Source organism: Colobus angolensis, unplaced genomic scaffold, assembly GCF_000951035.1.
Source record: "Colobus angolensis palliatus isolate OR3802 unplaced genomic scaffold, Cang.pa_1.0 Scaffold123, whole genome shotgun sequence".
NCBI classification, from domain to species: Eukaryota; Metazoa; Chordata; class Mammalia; order Primates; family Cercopithecidae; genus Colobus; species Colobus angolensis.
Window position 1 is genome coordinate 2001398 of NW_012113475.1, and position 17038 is coordinate 2018435.

Here is a 17038-nt window from a genome sequence, read left to right on the forward strand (position 1 = left end):
ATTTATAATAAAAAACTTATGTAACAAATTTGTTTTTTCAAAATAAAATAACGTTTATGGTAGTAAAGACCCCTAGATAATGGATGGGTCTAGTTCAACCTTCATATTTTTAAGACCTATTATTATGAAAGTGACTATGATTTCTGAATCGAGAAATATTAGATAAGAATTGAGAAAAGATGTTTATTTTATCCAATTTGGAAACTTATAAAACTGTATATAATGTTTGCTAAGGGATTAAAGGTAACTGTTATAAAAACATTGTAGTAAAAAGAAATAAAATTAGCAGTTATGATGTTGTTGCATTTATCTTTCATGAATAATTGAAGTTGCTGTGATGACATATTATTTCATGAAACTTATTCAGTATTATGATTTCATGTTTTCAACTGTTTATTAGCAAATTTCAGATTATGGAACTTTTACAGTTTGGAAGCCTTTTAATAAATATGAATCTCTAAAAGTTGTAATTTAGTATAATTACCCTCAGGATTATAAGATTTATTCATGGCAGTGAGACAGAAAATATGTTTATGTAGGTTTGAAATCCTGAAGTGTTGAAGTTAAAACATAGAAATCTATGTACTCTATAGGTACAAATTGCATGTTTTCTCAGGCACTGGGTATCAACATAAGGAGAAATGGTTTTTGTCGTTAAGAAGCTTAAGACAAAATAGTAACTTGAGATAAATAAACAGATGCTTACTAGGTAAGCTAATACTTGAGTAAATGTAAAGGAGGAGTACCAGTTCCAGGATGAGAGACAGTGGGAATGGGTTGTCAGGTAGGGAAGGAGTGTCAGGGATGGCAACTTGGAAGGGGCAATGTTATAATAGTAGGAGGCTTTTGCCACGTTGGAGTTACAGGAAGGGCATCCCAAGCTGGTGGACCCAAATCTCCAAAGGTCTTGAAGGTGAAAGTGATCAGAAAATGGCAGTCATGACCAAGTGCAGTGGCTCATGCCTGGACTCCCAACACTTTGGGACACCGAGGCAGGAGGATTGTTTGAGGCCAGGAGTTTGAGGTCAGCCTGTGCAACATAGCAAGACTCTGTCTCTATGAAACTTTTTTTTTAAAGTTAATTGGGCATGATGCTATATGCCTGTAGTCCCAGCTACTTGGGAGGCTGAGGTAGAAGGATAGCTTGAGCACATGAATTGGAGGCTGCAGTTAGCTATGTTCTCTCCACTGCATTCTAGCCTGGGTGACAGAGCAAGACCTTGTCTCCAAAAACAAAACAAAACAAAAAAAACAAAACAAAATAAAAAACAAAGAAAGAAAGAAAAGGAAAAGGAAAGAAAGATAAGAAAATGACAGTCGTCAGTGTAAACGGATCATGAAGTGTGAGGAGAAGAGTAATGAATCTGGAAATGTAGACAGCATCCAAGCCTTAAAGAGCTTTCCTAAAGAATATGGATAATCCTGACCTATAGTCTATTTTCCTCTTATTTAGCTGGGAAGTTCTCAAGGGAAATATGAGTTCATGTTAAAAATAAAAGACATATGAAGGATATTTATCTCTAGTAGATTTATATCTACTCCAGGTTATTCAATAATGTGCAGATACCTTTTAGTATCTATGAAGTTTTTACTTGAAGGAATTAAGACAAACATATCACTGACCTAAATAGATTATTTGTGCCCAGTGGAAGTCTGGTGGTTTTCATTAAGTATTTAAGAGCAAGAGTGATTATAAAATTGTTTAAATTTTTTTTTTCATTAGTTAAATCCTTTGAATACTTGCTAAAGAGATATGAGACTGACTCTTTTACTTTTAATGCTGCTCCAAATGCAGAAAATACTTTAAAAATGGCCAATAAATATTTCATATACATAAATTTTGAGTATTTCAGTAATGATGGTTGATATCTTGACATTCAGGCATTGAAGGCTATAGGTTCACAACCAGCTGCAAATCATTATGGTTGATTATGTTCTAATTAGAGCAAAATTCTTCAATAGGCATTGAATGGAAATAAATGTTGCATGTAAGTGAAAAAAATCATGGCTGTGAATGATGTTAGTTAAAACATTTTAAAGAATATAGTCATGAAAATATGTATTATTCATTGTATACACTTTGGAAAATCTAAGCTGTGAGGAAAATCACACATTTTTATTTGTGAACAGTTTTAAGAGCTAAAATGTCTGTTTATATTTTAGGTTTTCTTCAAGCAAAGTCTTACAAGAATACTGAAATGTTTTGGGATTGGTTCACATATAGTTTGATTTAAATTCAAATTCATATGGAAAAAAGAGAACTCTTGCACACTGTTGGTGGGGATGTGAATTAGCACAGCCTCTGTGGAACACAGTATGGAGGTTCCTCAAAAACTAAAGATAGAACTATCATATGATCCAGCAATCCTACTTCTGGGTATATAGCCAAACAATTGAAATCAGTATGTCAAAGAGATATCTGTACTCCTATGCTTATTGCATCATTATTGACGATAGCCAAGATATACAACAAACCTAAGTGTACATCTGTGGATGAAGGGATTAAGAAAATGTGGTTTATATATATAATGAAATGCTATTCAGCCTAAAAATGAAATTCTGTCACATGTCACAACATGGATAAACCTGGAGGACATTATGCTCAATGAAATAACCTAGACACAGACAGACAAATAGTGCATGCTTATATATGGAATCTAAATCATTAAACTCATAGAAGTAGAAAGTAGAATGGTTACCAGAGACCGGGATGGTAAGACTGGGGTCTGGGGTGTTGGGGCCAGGGGAATGGGGAAATAATGTTTAGAGGGTACAGAGTTTCAGTTAGACAGGAGAAATAAGTTTTAGAGATTGATTACACAGCGTGGTGACTATAGTTAATAATAACGTACTGCATATTTCAAAATGGCTAAAGGAGTAGATTTTAAATGCTGTCACTACAAAAAATGGTATGTATATGAGGTGATAGGTATGTTAATTTGCTTAATTATTTCATAATATAAACACATATCAAAAATCACATTATACCTCATAAGTATATAAAATTGTCATCTGTGAATTAAAAATAAAATCAAGTTTTAAAATTAAAGTCATTGACTGTAGTGAAAAATCATCCACTAAAAATCTTATAATACAAATATGTCAGATTTTATGTTGTTTGGAGAAAAATATTAAATAGTTATGAATGAATATCTAAAAGCAAATATTCATCATTTTTGTCACATACTTGTTCAAGGAAATGAAAGTATTTTACTTGATCAATTCTCATATTTACAAGGATGATAAAATAGAGGATTTTAAATTTTGTATAGTATTAATTTTTAGTCAGGTAGTTTCGGTTGTAAAAACTAAGAAAATGAAACAGAGTCTGGTTCAATTTTCAAAGGGAAAGGGTGCATTACAGTTGAAGGATTAAGCAAAACTCCTAAACAAAATAGCATCCAAATCAGGTACAGTTTAAAAATCAGTGAAAAATGGTGGTCACCAGAATAACAATATTTGCTGTACAAGTTTGAATCCCTGATGTAGAAACATAGCAGGGCCTTCATTCAGCAGTAGGAGTTCATGACTAATTAGTGAAAATAGTATGTACCATGCTGATTATGAGCTTACCCTGTAGTTAGATAAGGCTTGGTTTTTTATTCCTGTTTTGCCAGGTGTTGGCTGAATGACATTACACAAGTTGTTTTTCTGTTGTAAAATGTTCATAGTCTTATTACCTATTTCTAGAAATACGAGGTGTGAAAGAGATAATCTGTGGGAAAGTACCTGGTACGTCACAGTTGATGAGTTGTAGCTGCCACATCTCCTCACCCTTGTCCTTCTCCTCCTTTATCTTCTCCATTGATACCCTGAATATACTGACATTAATATGGTTCATAAATTTTCTATGCTTCTGATTCTCTCAGTATGTATTCTCACTTCTCTCAACGTTACCAACTGTCTTAGTTTTTATTCAAGTATTTTCTTCAACTGACACCTGTGGTTCTCTCATAAGTTTAACTTGTTTGTAACCCTACGTTATATCCTTGTGATTTAGTTTCTTCTTCCAATGGCCTGCTTATCTCTCAGCTTCCCAAATGAAACTTATGGTGAGGGAGGGGGAAGGGGGAGGGAGGGCAATAAGAGAAATACCTATTGTAAATGACGAGTTGATGGGTGCAGCACACCAACATGGCACATGAATACATATGTAACAAACCTGCATGTTGTGCACATATACCCTAGAACTTAAAGTATAATTTAAAAAAGAGAGAGAGAAAAAAAAGAGAGAAAAAAAGTCTATAGCAATTGGTTTTTCTTTGGGTGCTGATTGTAGTGTCAGGCTATACCATTGTCTTGTTTATGATTCTGTTGAGCTCCTGTCAGTAACTTTTTGAGTCATGTGGTATAAAATGAAAATACTTCTAGTAGTCTCTGACAAGACTCATGGTGGTGCATTTACCCGGACAAAAATTATTATGTCTGTCATGTGCCTACTGCATCTAAAAAAAAACATAAAAAGTTAAGAATAAACAGTTTGCTAAAATTATGGAGCAGCTATAAGTAGTAAGTCTGAGTCTTAAATACCTGGTGTCTCCAAAGCCAACACTCTGGAATAAACTTTAAATATTTTTCTTAATATTAAAATGTTTGCATCATTATAAAATATCAGTACAAGTTATTGGATGATTTTTACTACTTACAAATTCAAAAACGTTTATTACGTATCAGATTTTTGTCATTGACTGTTTTAGTATAAACCAAATTCTATTTCGTGTCTTGAAAAACAGTATTTTGTTTTAAAATGTATTATTTGTAGTTGAGTTCTATTGACTTGTTCTTTTTGTTTTAACCTTTCTCAGGCTGCTAAGTTGGCTTTCACAGTACAAGCCTTGGAGTCCCAATGGGGGACTCAGGATCAAGACGATCTACCCTGGTCTCCCGGTTGCCAATATTCAGAAGAAGTATTAGCAGAAGACATGATTCTCTTCCTTCTTCACCTTCTTCCAGTAATACAGTTGGTGTCCACAGCTCCTCTCCTTCCAGCACTAACTCAAGCTCAGGTAGCACAGGTAAACGGAGGAGCATATTCCGTACTCCTTCCATTAGCTTCCACCATAAGAAGGGGAGTGAGCCTAAGCAAGAACCTACCAACCAGAACCTTAGTATTTCAAATGGTGCTCAACCTGGTCACAGCAATATGCAGAAACTGAGTTTGGAAGAACATATTAAGACCAGGGGAAGACATTCTGTTGGTTTTAGTAGTTCACGAAATAAAAAGATAACAAGATCTTTGACAGAGGACTTTGAAAGGGAAAAAGAGCACTCAACTAACAAGAATGTCTTTATAAATTGTCTAAGTTCCGGCAAAAGTGAAGGGGATGATTCTGGTTTCACAGAAGACCAAACTCGCCGTTCTGTTAAGCAGTCAACAAGGAAGCTACTCCCTAAATCTTTTTCATCTCACTATAAATTTTCTAAGCCAGTTCTACAGAGCCAATCTATTTCATTGGTACAGCAGTCTGAATTCTCATTGGAAGTTACACAGTACCAAGAGAGAGAACCTGTGTTAGTAAGAGCTTCGCCGTCCTGCTCTGTGGATGTAACAGAACGGGCAGGAAGCTCTTTACAATCTCCTTTGCTTTCTGCTGATCTTACCACAGCTCAGACACCTTCAGAATTTTTAGCCTTGACTGAAGATTCTGTGTCTGAAACGGATCCATTTTCTAAAAATGGAAGCATGGCATCCCACTGTGACAACTTTGGCCACAATGATTCTACCTCTCAGATGTCTCTCAATCCTGCTGCTGTTACAAAGACAACAATAGAACTTATGGGAACTGTCCCCTGTGCAATTATGTCTCCCGGGAAATATAGGTTAGAGGGTCAATGTAGCACTGAATCGAATTCCTTACCAGAAACCTCTGCTGCTAATCAGAAGGAAGTGTTATTACAAATTGCTGAACTACCTGCTACAAGTGTGAGACACTCAGAGAGTAACCTACTAGCAGATACTGAAAGAGAAGAAAATATAGGGTTACAAAATGGTGAAACAATGTTGGGGACAGACTCCCCAAGGAAACTTGGATTTTATGAGCAACATAAAGCAATAGCTGAACATGTTAAAGGGATTCATCCTATTTCAGATTCAAAGATAATACCTACTTCTGGTGATCATCATATTTTTAACAAAACGTCATATGGATATGAAGCAAATCCTGCCAAAGGTATGCTGATTTTCTTTGTGTAACAAATGATATGAATTGATTTTCATTATACTTTATTCAGTTTTCTTATTCCATCTCATAAATGGAAACCACATTTTTCTTGTTTTTCACTTTCAAAATGGTTTCCTATTTACAATTTGTGTTAAATGTTTCCCCTGCTTGATTTTAAACTTACATCAATTGTATTATGCTGAAAATGTAATTCAGCAGTATTATTCATTTTTTCTTAGTTATGTTATCCATAACTAAGAAGCAGCCTCTTAGTTGTGGTGCTTATTGGAGCACCTTCAGAAGAAAGTGAAAGGAAACTAATTCTGTTTGCAATGTGGATTTCTCCAAAGTAAGGACTGTCTTTTATAGAGCTTATTATAGAGGCATTGGTATTTCTTATTTAATGAAATTGATATATTCCAGCTAAAATCACTATAAAATTTGTATAATTTAACATTATTTCCTTTGTTAACTAAGCTTTCATTATTAAGTAGGATCTATGTTTCAACATAAATAATTCCTATCTCTAGATACAAATACAGAATTGTAAGCTTAAAAATAACCTATCTTTGGAAGCTGGAGACAGGTTTCAACTCTGCCTCTGACATTAACTGTGCAACTTTGGACACCTTCTCTTTAGTTTAAAAAAAGTGGTAGTATATGTGAATTACTCTAATATGGCTACAGAAAATTTTGTTTTTTTAACATGAAATTCAGTTCAAGAAAATTATTGAATACATACCACCTTCTGGGCTATCTTAGACATACTTTAATTCCTTTTTCTCTGCTATCATTAATGCTACTACTACTACTAATTTCCCCAAATTTGGAAGTGATTATTATGTCCTAGATATTACTTTATATACATTAATTAAAATGATTAAAATTGCTACTATTACTATAAGCTATTTTGCAGACAAGAAAATGGGAGCAAAGGTAAATTGTGTGTTGACCATTGCAAAACTAGTAATTCATTTATTGGGATACAAATCCTATGAGGTAGGCGCCTATGTTTCCCATTTCACAAATGTGTAAGCAGAGGCTAAAGAATCATACAGCTGGTAAGTAGTGTAGTCAAATTACAACTCTGAATCCAAAGCTCTGGCTCTCCATAACTATGCTTTACTACATGTCATGACTTAAAATATGAAATAAAATTTATATAACATAATGTCACGAGTAATAGGATTATAAAGTTCATCCACAAACATGAAATTTTAAAGTTTTAAATACATGAGTTAATTTTCCAGCTGTCTTAATATTTTTCTCATTTGATACAAGATCACTTTTATGCACCTGACCATGTTTTGTCCGTTTTTTGAACTTTGTATTCTTGTCTGTGGTCTTGACTTTAGTCATACATGCGTAGCTTCTTTACCTATAATACAATCATGAGAATGTGATAATGATGATGATATTAATTATGGTTACCCTTTTGTACAATTAATATGTGCCCAAAAATGTACTAAGAAAATTGAATGCACTATTTTATATAGTCCTTATAAAAATTTTGCATGTCATATTAATAACTAAGATTTATAGTAAGTATAGTAAGTTAAATAACTTTATAGGGTCACATTGTTAGCAAATGATGGACTTGATATTGAAAGTCAGGACGTTTTTAAATTATATAAAAAAGAGATAGAAATGTAATTATCCTGACATACCTAATTCTTATTTAGTAATGATGACTTTCCTCAAAGCCTAATTGAATACTGTGTATGTTTCTCTCTCTGGAAATTAGAGAATGACCAATTATCTTGGAGACTATTAATATGTTGATTCGGATCCTAATTGTAACACAATAACACATTAATTTTGCTGATTTCATAATGTGTTGGCTATTCTTGGATAAATAAGCTGGTAATGTCAACAAGGATGGTATACTATCCTTTAGTTTGAGAAAATATTTGTGTTCTATTTATAGGGATTTTATAATTTTGAAGTTTAAAGTTTTAAAAACAGCTAAGTAAATGCATTTTATCCAATAAAGAGTTGCTGTAGACACTAACCTTCATAATGCTAAATTTAGTTTGTATTTTGTATGAAACATTTAAGCTAGTACTTGATACACATCTAAGTGTATTAAGTGTACAATCATATCAGAACGAACAATAAAATGTTGAGTTATCTGGCAATTTAACTTGAATTCATTGACTTAAAAAGTTATTTTAAAAGAACTGCTATGTATTGGACTAATAGATTCTGGACAGTCTTTAAACTAGTAGATGAGCCTAATTAGAACAGTTTATTCATTTACTCATTCATTCATTCAGCAAATATTTATGGTTTTAACACTATATTAGGCACTAGGTATGTAGCAGTACACAAAGCAGGCCTAGATCCCCGCCTTCCTGAGGCTTACTTTCTACCGGGGATACTCAGTTAACATGCTATTTCTATCAGATGTTGATAACTGCTGAGGGTAAGTTTAAAGCAGAATAAAGGCTTAGGAAGCAGAGGTGGGATTGCAGTTTGCATTTTTAAATGTGAGTGGGATGATACCCAAGGTAACATATTGGTAAAGGTTTGAAGGAACTTAAAGAATAAGTCATATAGATATTTGAGAAAAATATATTAGTGCAAAGTTGTGGGTCAAAGGCTGTGTGGGACTGGAGCATGCTGGTGATGTACCAGAGCAGCAAGAGTCCAGTGTAGCATGAGCAGAGTGATGGAGGGGAGAGCAGGACATGAGGTTACAGAGGTGAGCAGGTGAACAGTGTGCCCCTCCTGTCCCTGGTTTGTGGACAGAAAGAGCAGTCATATAGGTCGTATTATGAAGAATATGTTATGCCATTTGGAAAACATCACCTTTTGTCTAGGAGTGGTGGTGATGGCTCTCATTTATGTTTTAAGTATATGATTCTGGCTACCATGTGGAATGTAGATTGTGTTGGGGGTGGAGAGGCAGATGGGAGTAGGCAGAGGCAGGAGAATTGTAGCAAACATTGCAGTAACCAAGCAAGCATAGATTGGATTTGGTCCAGGGTCTTAGAAAGAGAGGTAGAAGGAATCAGATACTGTATACAGTTTGAAGGAAATGAGGACAGGGTTTGTTTATGTGATTAATGTGAGCTATGAAGCAACCAAGGATGACTCCAAAAGTTTTGGGCTTCAAAGAGATTACATGATTAAGTGAACTAAACTGATGCTATATACATAAAAGTTTTCTCATGATAGAGAAGCTTTGAATAACACTAAGAGTTTTCCGTGATCTTTCAGGGGGACATTTGTAAAAAGTACATTTAAATATTTATGTTCATTTTTATTTATTTTCCTTTCCATAGTTCTTGCCAGTAGTCTCAGTCCATTTCGTGAAGGAAGATTTATAGAGAGGAGACTGCGATCCTCGTCAGAAGGCACTGCAGGGAGTAGCAGAATGATTTTGAAACCAAAAGATGGAAATATAGAAGAAGTTAATAGTTTAAGAAAGCAAAGACCAGGTTCTTCATCTTCAAAAATGAACAGTTTGGTAAGTATATACATACGTCTGTCTCTAATAAAATAATGCTGTCTGTATCTGGCATGTTCATGCCTCTTGCAGAATGAACACAGACTACAGGATAGACACCTCATATTTGAAGGGAAAATTTGTTTCCATAGTTGACATTACAAGTCAGAGAAACAAATTTTTCATCTAGGTCAGGATGGAGTTCACAATGACAGCTGTCTTTAGTTCCTGTCTTCCTTGCTCCCATGGAAAGTTTGACATTCTTTTTTCTAGAACAAGACCTTGAATACAGAAACTAGGAAAAATGCTGAACATGAGGATCTCCTTTGACACCATTATTTCGCATCCTCTCTCTACCATATAGCCCTCTAGAAAATACCCTTTTGTAAATCACACTGACTCCAGTACCACTCTTAGTCCCTAGTAGACCCTAACCTCACTGTCCTCCTGCAGTGCCCTTCCACAAAGGGTGAGGGGTTGGTGTGAAGGTTATGAGGACCAATGTGAAATGCTCATCTAATGCTTGCATACACTGGAGGTAATCAGGATACCCTATTCCTGGTCCAAATTGTAGAACCTGCTTTTAGTATGAGGGTGGAGGTGGGGTGTATGGGGAGAGGCATGGTCTGAGTTTTTATGTGTGAACTAGGGTGTCACAGAGGCGTTAGTATGAAGCTCCCTCATAGTATGAGACAGACCCAGGGATGGGAAGAGATGAGGGGTGAACTGCAGCTTTGGGTCCATGTGGCCTCAGGTTTCACAAGTATTAGAGTGTGATTGCCTTTTGGAGATCACTTTGCTCATCTTCTCACAGATGTGTCCTTTTTCAGCAGAGTATTTAACATCTATTGTCTAAAAATATTCCTTTAAAATAATCTTTCTACCTACCTATCCACGTATATATGTGAAAAATGCTCAAAAATTAATCACTTATGATATCTTTATCATTTTATGTAATTGGGTTTCAAATGAAAATATTAGGTAATTGAGATCTGATAATTATTTTGTGAAGAAGCCTTAAGTTAGTAAGGTAACATTGTGTGATAGCAAAATCACTGTGCTTGATGTTAGAGGTTTTAATCATTTTTTTCTGGTGTGGCCATTTCTTAATCCTGGGCAAATTTGTAACCACAAAATAGCAAATGATAATAGGCATCTTGTTTCCATTACACTAAAAAATGACTATGTGAGTGTGTGTTTACATTTGTACATATGGAAATATATATTTCATGCTTCATTTTGTTCTTTTGTGCATTGGCTGTTATATTATTATTGTTGCAATGGATATTTTTGATCTAAGTATGAAAATTTGTTAAAAAAGATTTCCAGTTGATGCACCATTAAAAGTTAGGACTAATGAAGTATTACAAAACATTTATCATCACAACATTTTCACTACTTCTTCATGGAGAGGTATTTATATTAATAGGGGTACACTATTCAACTTTGAAAGTTGTGCCTTTTACATATTCTCTCATATCTCATGTTTTTCATACTGCATTTAATTTAAATAATTCTAGTTTGAGACAAGCCTAGGCAAAGTATCGAGAACTCGTCTCTAAAAAAAAAAATTAAATAATTAGCTAGAAGTGGTGGCTTACACCTGTAGTCCCAGTTGCTCAGAAGGCTGATGTGGGAGGATCACTTGGGTCCAGGAATTGGAGGCTGCAGTGAGTTATTGCGACCCTGTACTTCCGCCTGGGCAACAGAGTGAGTGAGACCTGATCTCAATAAAATAAATACATACATACATACATAAAATGTAAAAAGTGCTTATAATATCACAAAGTCATTCTTCTCAGGTTTAGTTTTTTTTTTTTTGAGACAGAGTCTTGCTCTGTCGCCCAGGCTGGAGTGCACTGGCACGATCTTGGTTCACTGCAACCTCCGCCTCCCAGGTTCAAGCAATTCTCCTGCCTCAGCCTCCTGAATAGCTGGGATTACAGGCACCCACCACCATGCCCAGTTAATTTTTGTATTTTTAGTAGAGATGGGGTTTCACCATGTTGGCCAGGCTGGTTTTGAATTCCTGACCTCAAGTGATCCACTCGCCTCAGCCTCCCAGAGTGCTGGGATTACAAGCATGGGCCACCGCGCCCAGCCCTCAGATCCACTTTTAAGATTTAAAACTTAAGAAACAAAAGAAGTGGTTTTGTTTGTTTGAGGGCCTTATATTTAAGTTTTTAAAAGTGTGCCTGTAGTAGTATAGTTTTTCCACTAGATGGCAGAAAGACACCACCGCCATGGTGGTGGACAGTCTATCAGGCTTGGAACAGAAACTTAAAATACTGTACATGTTCATTGGATTTACAGATGAAAATTACTGAATTAAATACTGAAACTTTTGAATTTCCTAAAGAGAATTACCAGATACTACTTCACGATCTTACCATCTTCCTTTGGATTTCACAAGTTACGTCTCATCTTTCAGTTACTTTACAGTTTATTCATTTTTTAATTTTCATTTTTAGTTTTTTAAGGCAGAGCCTTGCTCTGTCACCCAGGCTGGAGTGCAGTGGTGCAATCTTGGCTCACTGCAACCTCCCCTCCCTGGTTCAAGTGATTCTTGTGACTCAGCCTCCTGAGTAGCTGGGACCACAAGTGTGTGCTACCATGCCAGGCTAATCTTTGTATTTTAGTAGAGATGTGGTTTCACCATGTTGGCCTGATTGGTCTTGAACTCCTGACCTCAGGTGATCCACTGACATCACCTCCCAAAGTGCTGGGATTACAGGCGTGAGCCACCACGTCCGGCCAGTTACTTTACACTTAATTAATTTAAAACGCATGAAATATGTTTTTTACTTGTAGCACTGTAAGGAAGAAATGGTAGGGATTATTTAGTTCTAGATACATGTGAAACAAGTGACATATATTTGGAAAATTGTAGCTCTATGTGTGAAAAGTGACACATTTCTATATTCCTCTTCCAAAATAATTTAAGCAACTGCATGTATTTAAGAATACATCCATGGTTCAGTTATTTTATTTTAAAGCAATTATAATAGAAACGTGTTTTTAATGCTTGAACCAAGGGAATACTTTTAATGCCTGACACGTCTTATCACATCCAGTCCTCACAACAGTACTATAAATTAAATGATACTGTAGTGATGAAATTTTGCAAAAGAGGAAAATAAGGCACTGAGAAGATAAGCAGCTTGCCTAAAATGACATAGCTCATAAATGGCAGAGATAGGATCTGGATTTGGATCCTTTCTAAGTTCAAATCCTACAATCTTTTGGGAAAATGTATTAGATTTAAAATTATTTTGAGCCATTTTTCAATTGTTTGCATCAATTTGGTGTAATAAAATGAAAACATTTAAAGCAGTCTAATCTTGCTTACTCTAAGTCTAGGCTGCAGCATTCTATAAGAGATACAAAAGAGGAAAACAGAAACAATATTTAGTGCTTAATCTGAACTTAAAATGCGGTCATGTTTCTTGAAATGCTCATGAATAGTATCAATATCCTTATTGAGAGATATCCCATCAAAAAGGAACTTTGTCACAAAAGAGGATATTCATACTTGGGAGTTAATACTTCATGAGTCCTAATTTTTAATGTTAGCATTAATGCAGACCTTCATGTAGTTCATGGAGATATCAATTTTCATAATAAAATATGGCTCTATTTATTAAGATTCTGAGCATTTCCTGAATGACCAAAGATATTACCTAATGGATTAGATATAGTTAGATATACCATGGTTCTATTGTTTTTATGTACTTCTGGGGTATTTCAGTCTGGAAGGGAAAGGACAGGATGTGTGAACTCTTCAAACATCAAATGCCGAGAGCAAATTGGGATTTGCTTAGGTTTATTAAAAGAAACCAAAGTAAATTGGAACAATTTGATAAGTGTTCACATTTATTATATTTTTTCAAACCACTTTATAGTATTTTTCCAATTTTTCTCTAATGAGTAACTTTCTGAATACCTTCCTTGGGATTTTCAAAAAAAATTAAAATGCCATTCTAGAAAAAAGTTAGAGAACTTATTTCTTTAAAGAACTTACTTCAGGAACTTTCTCTCCAGATTATGGTATATAAATGTATAAATGTAAGGATTTGTCATGGGTTCTCCAACAGCTTTACACAGTGAATTCTAATTCTAAATATTTACAAGATTCCTCTTTAGAAAAGTTAATGTGAGAGTAGATTCATATATAATGAGCAATATTCATATATAATGAACAATTCATATATAATGAACAATACCTCCCTGGTACCATTAAAGGAAGGAAAAATGCCTAAGTGGAATGGTCAGGGTAAACTTGGCTAAGTGATAAAAAATACCGCTGGGCGTGGTGGCTCAAGCCTCTAGTCCCAGCACTTTGGGAGGCCAAGGCAGGGGTATTGCTTGAAGTCAGGAGTTTGAGACCAACCTGGCCAAGATGATGAAACCCTGTCTCTATTTGTATTTTGTAAAAATATAAAAATTAGCTAGCCATGGTGGCAGGTGACTGTAATCCCAGCTTCTCAGGAGGCTGAGGCAGGAGAATGGCCTGAACCTGGGAGTTGGAGATTGCAGTGAGTCAAGATGACACCACTGCACTCCAGCTTGAATGACAAAATGAGACTCCTTCTCAAAAATAAATGAATAAGTAAATAAATAAAATAAATAAAAAATAACTTCCAAATCTAACGACTTTATATAATATGGATTTCTTTCTCACTTAGGCTACATGGTTATTGTGGAAGGTGTCGGGGTTCTGTTCAGTGTCTTCTCCTCCTGTATTCAGGCTGTTGAAGCCAGCTAACTTTGCAAACATTGCCTTTCACCGTGGCAAAAAAGAAAGAGATCTCTGGAGGTCCCTGTAATAAAATACTTTGAATTGTGAGACTCACTTTACTTCTGCTCACAACTCATTGGTCAGATCTAATCATATGGCCCCAACTAGAAACAAAAGCAGACAAGGAGAATAATCACTTTCCTGTATCTAGAGGTGGAGACTCAGGTTTGGTGAGCACTTAATGACTATCATATTCCCAAATATTTTGTTGTATCCAAGTTCTTTTAATTAACCGAGATTTACTGTTTGCCTCCTCTTTCCCTTTTGTCAAAAGACATTTAATGGGCCCTGACTTTGTGCTTCATACTGTGCTGGTCTTTGTGGTTGAAAAGATGAAAACATCTCTGAAATTGAAGAATTCATATATATTACAGGTTTTATTCTTTAGAATATTCTCTCTTTCTAACTTAAAGGCCTTGAGATGTGTATCTTAAGTGAATTAAGTTTACTTTTTTCCTTGACTCAAGGAATCTTTACTATTTTTGTAAGTATTTATTTTCATTGCAACAAGCCGTTGATTTTGAAAGTTGTATTGTCTTCAGATTCCTCAGCAAATGCATTTGCAAAGTTGCGCTGTACTGTTTGTGCTGAGTGATTCAGACAACTTTCATTTATGGCCAGTTTTACTGTGACACAGCATGTTTTCTTTCATTTAGCATCCTGCTGCTTTTATGTGGAAACTGTGAATGACACAGTAAAAACATAACTGTAGGACTTTGGCAGAAGAAAAATCAGATTTATATTTGATTAATAAGAAGTAGTTACTTGCAGATCATTAACATCGCATATCACATTTTAATTTTTTGGTATGTTGAACTGCAGAATTTAGTTATTGATAATAGTAGAATAATATATAAGACTAATTGTACCCTATTTGAGATAGCCAAACACTTTACTGTTCATTTACTTTTCTTCTGGGGCCTGCTGTTTTCTCATTTATAAGCTTATTCTTTATTCATTATAATTCTTCATTTCTTCACTCATTAAAGCATTCACAGTTTCTTAAAATAAATATTTATTGACAATCTGCTCTGAAGAATCAAAGATGAAAGAGACACTACTTGAGGATTTTTGAGTTCCCAAAGGGAGACATAAGGTTAAACATTATCTTGCCAATACAACTATTTTAACCATTTTGACCATCTTTAAGTTCAGAATGGGTGGAGCATTCTTGATTTGGATTGTGAGCATCGAAATAAAAAATTAAGAACATTTAAAATAGACACATGAACTCCCATTTCCCTGAAACGGGAAATTGCCTTATTTCACACAGTCAATGACACTGTTAAATATATGCATAATTTCCCTGTGAAATTGCCTTATTTCACACAATCAATGACACTGTTAAATATATGCATAAGTTTCTTGTGTCTTTTCTTCATTTCTCTAACTGAGACCCAGCTGTGAGTGCTGAGCAGGTATGCTGAAAGAAAGTTGGGACAGTAAAGAAGAACATACAAGATGAATCTCATGATTAATATTAAAAATAAAAATCAGTCTCAAAACACCCCACTTGTGCAATCCACCGAGCAAAATAATCCTACTGGGCCCATTTGGTGTATGCACCTTCACACTTCTGTTTCATGGCATGAAAGTTGTTGGAGCTTGAAATTAAAAACAAGACAGGCTGGGCGCAGTGGCTCACGCCTGTAATCCCAGCAATTTGGGAGGCCGAGGTGGGCGGGTCATGAAGTTAGGAGATCAAGAACATCCTGGCTAATACGGTGAAACCCCGTGTCTACTAAAAATACAAAAAATTAGCTGGGCGCAGTGGTGGGCGCCTGTATTCCCAGCTACTTGGGATGCTGAGGCAGGAGAATCTCTTGAATGTGGGAAACAGGTTGCAGTGAGCCGAGATCGCACCACTGCACTCCAGCCTGGGCAACGGAGAAAGACTCTGTCTCAAAAAAAAGCAAAGAAGACAAATGATCATTAGAAGACCTGATTTTGAAAATTTCTCTTCTTAATCTTGAAATTCTGAATGAGACTTTGCAGTATGTAAAATGTTAATGGCTTTGGGGAGTTAAAATAACTATTGCAGTTTTTAGTGTAACTGATGGTTAATAGAATTAAAGCACATATGGCATGGTTACAGGGACATCTAATAAAAATGGAAGCCATTAATATTTTTAAGGAAATGGAGCCACATGAATCATTCTCCTCAATTCTTATAAATTTTAAGGAAGAAAATCACAAGTATCACTCATTAAACATGAAATTACATTTGTTGATAACTGGCATAAATTTTAGATTAACAGCCCTAATCCTTTATGCTTTTATTTGTTTTTCCAATTACTAATCATATTTTCCTTTCAGTACCCTTCTAAATTGTATCATGCATATAACACTCACCGCATAGTTATTCGAATGTGTCTCATTTTACCTTAAAGATTTCAGTCTTTTAAATGGAAAGAATTGTGTATATACTGGCATTTCTTGCAGTCATTAATATAGCACCTGGTGCAAAAATAGGCATCTAATAAATATGAATAAATTAAAGGTAAAATTTCTCGTTAAATAGTGATATATGTTTATATAGATGTGAATTAAGGCTTCTAGTAACAAGAATTGTGTGTGGTGTGCTTATGCACAGTTTTGATATTGTAATTTATTATACAAATACACAGA

General features: G+C 35.0%; 1 protein-coding gene across 2 annotated transcripts in view; it reads left to right on the forward strand.

Moving 5' to 3' along the window:
* Window positions 1-17038, forward strand: part of CCSER1 (coiled-coil serine-rich protein 1) — a 1373537-nt gene that overhangs the window by 67294 nt on the left and 1289205 nt on the right. For both annotated transcript variants that reach the window (XM_011932673.1, XM_011932681.1), the window contains exons 2-3: window positions 4806-6170; window positions 9449-9633. In XM_011932673.1, the coding sequence (XP_011788063.1) occupies window positions 4847-6170; window positions 9449-9633 (1509 nt within the window). In that variant the 5' untranslated portion in view covers window positions 4806-4846. The remainder of the gene's footprint in view (window positions 1-4805; window positions 6171-9448; window positions 9634-17038) is intronic.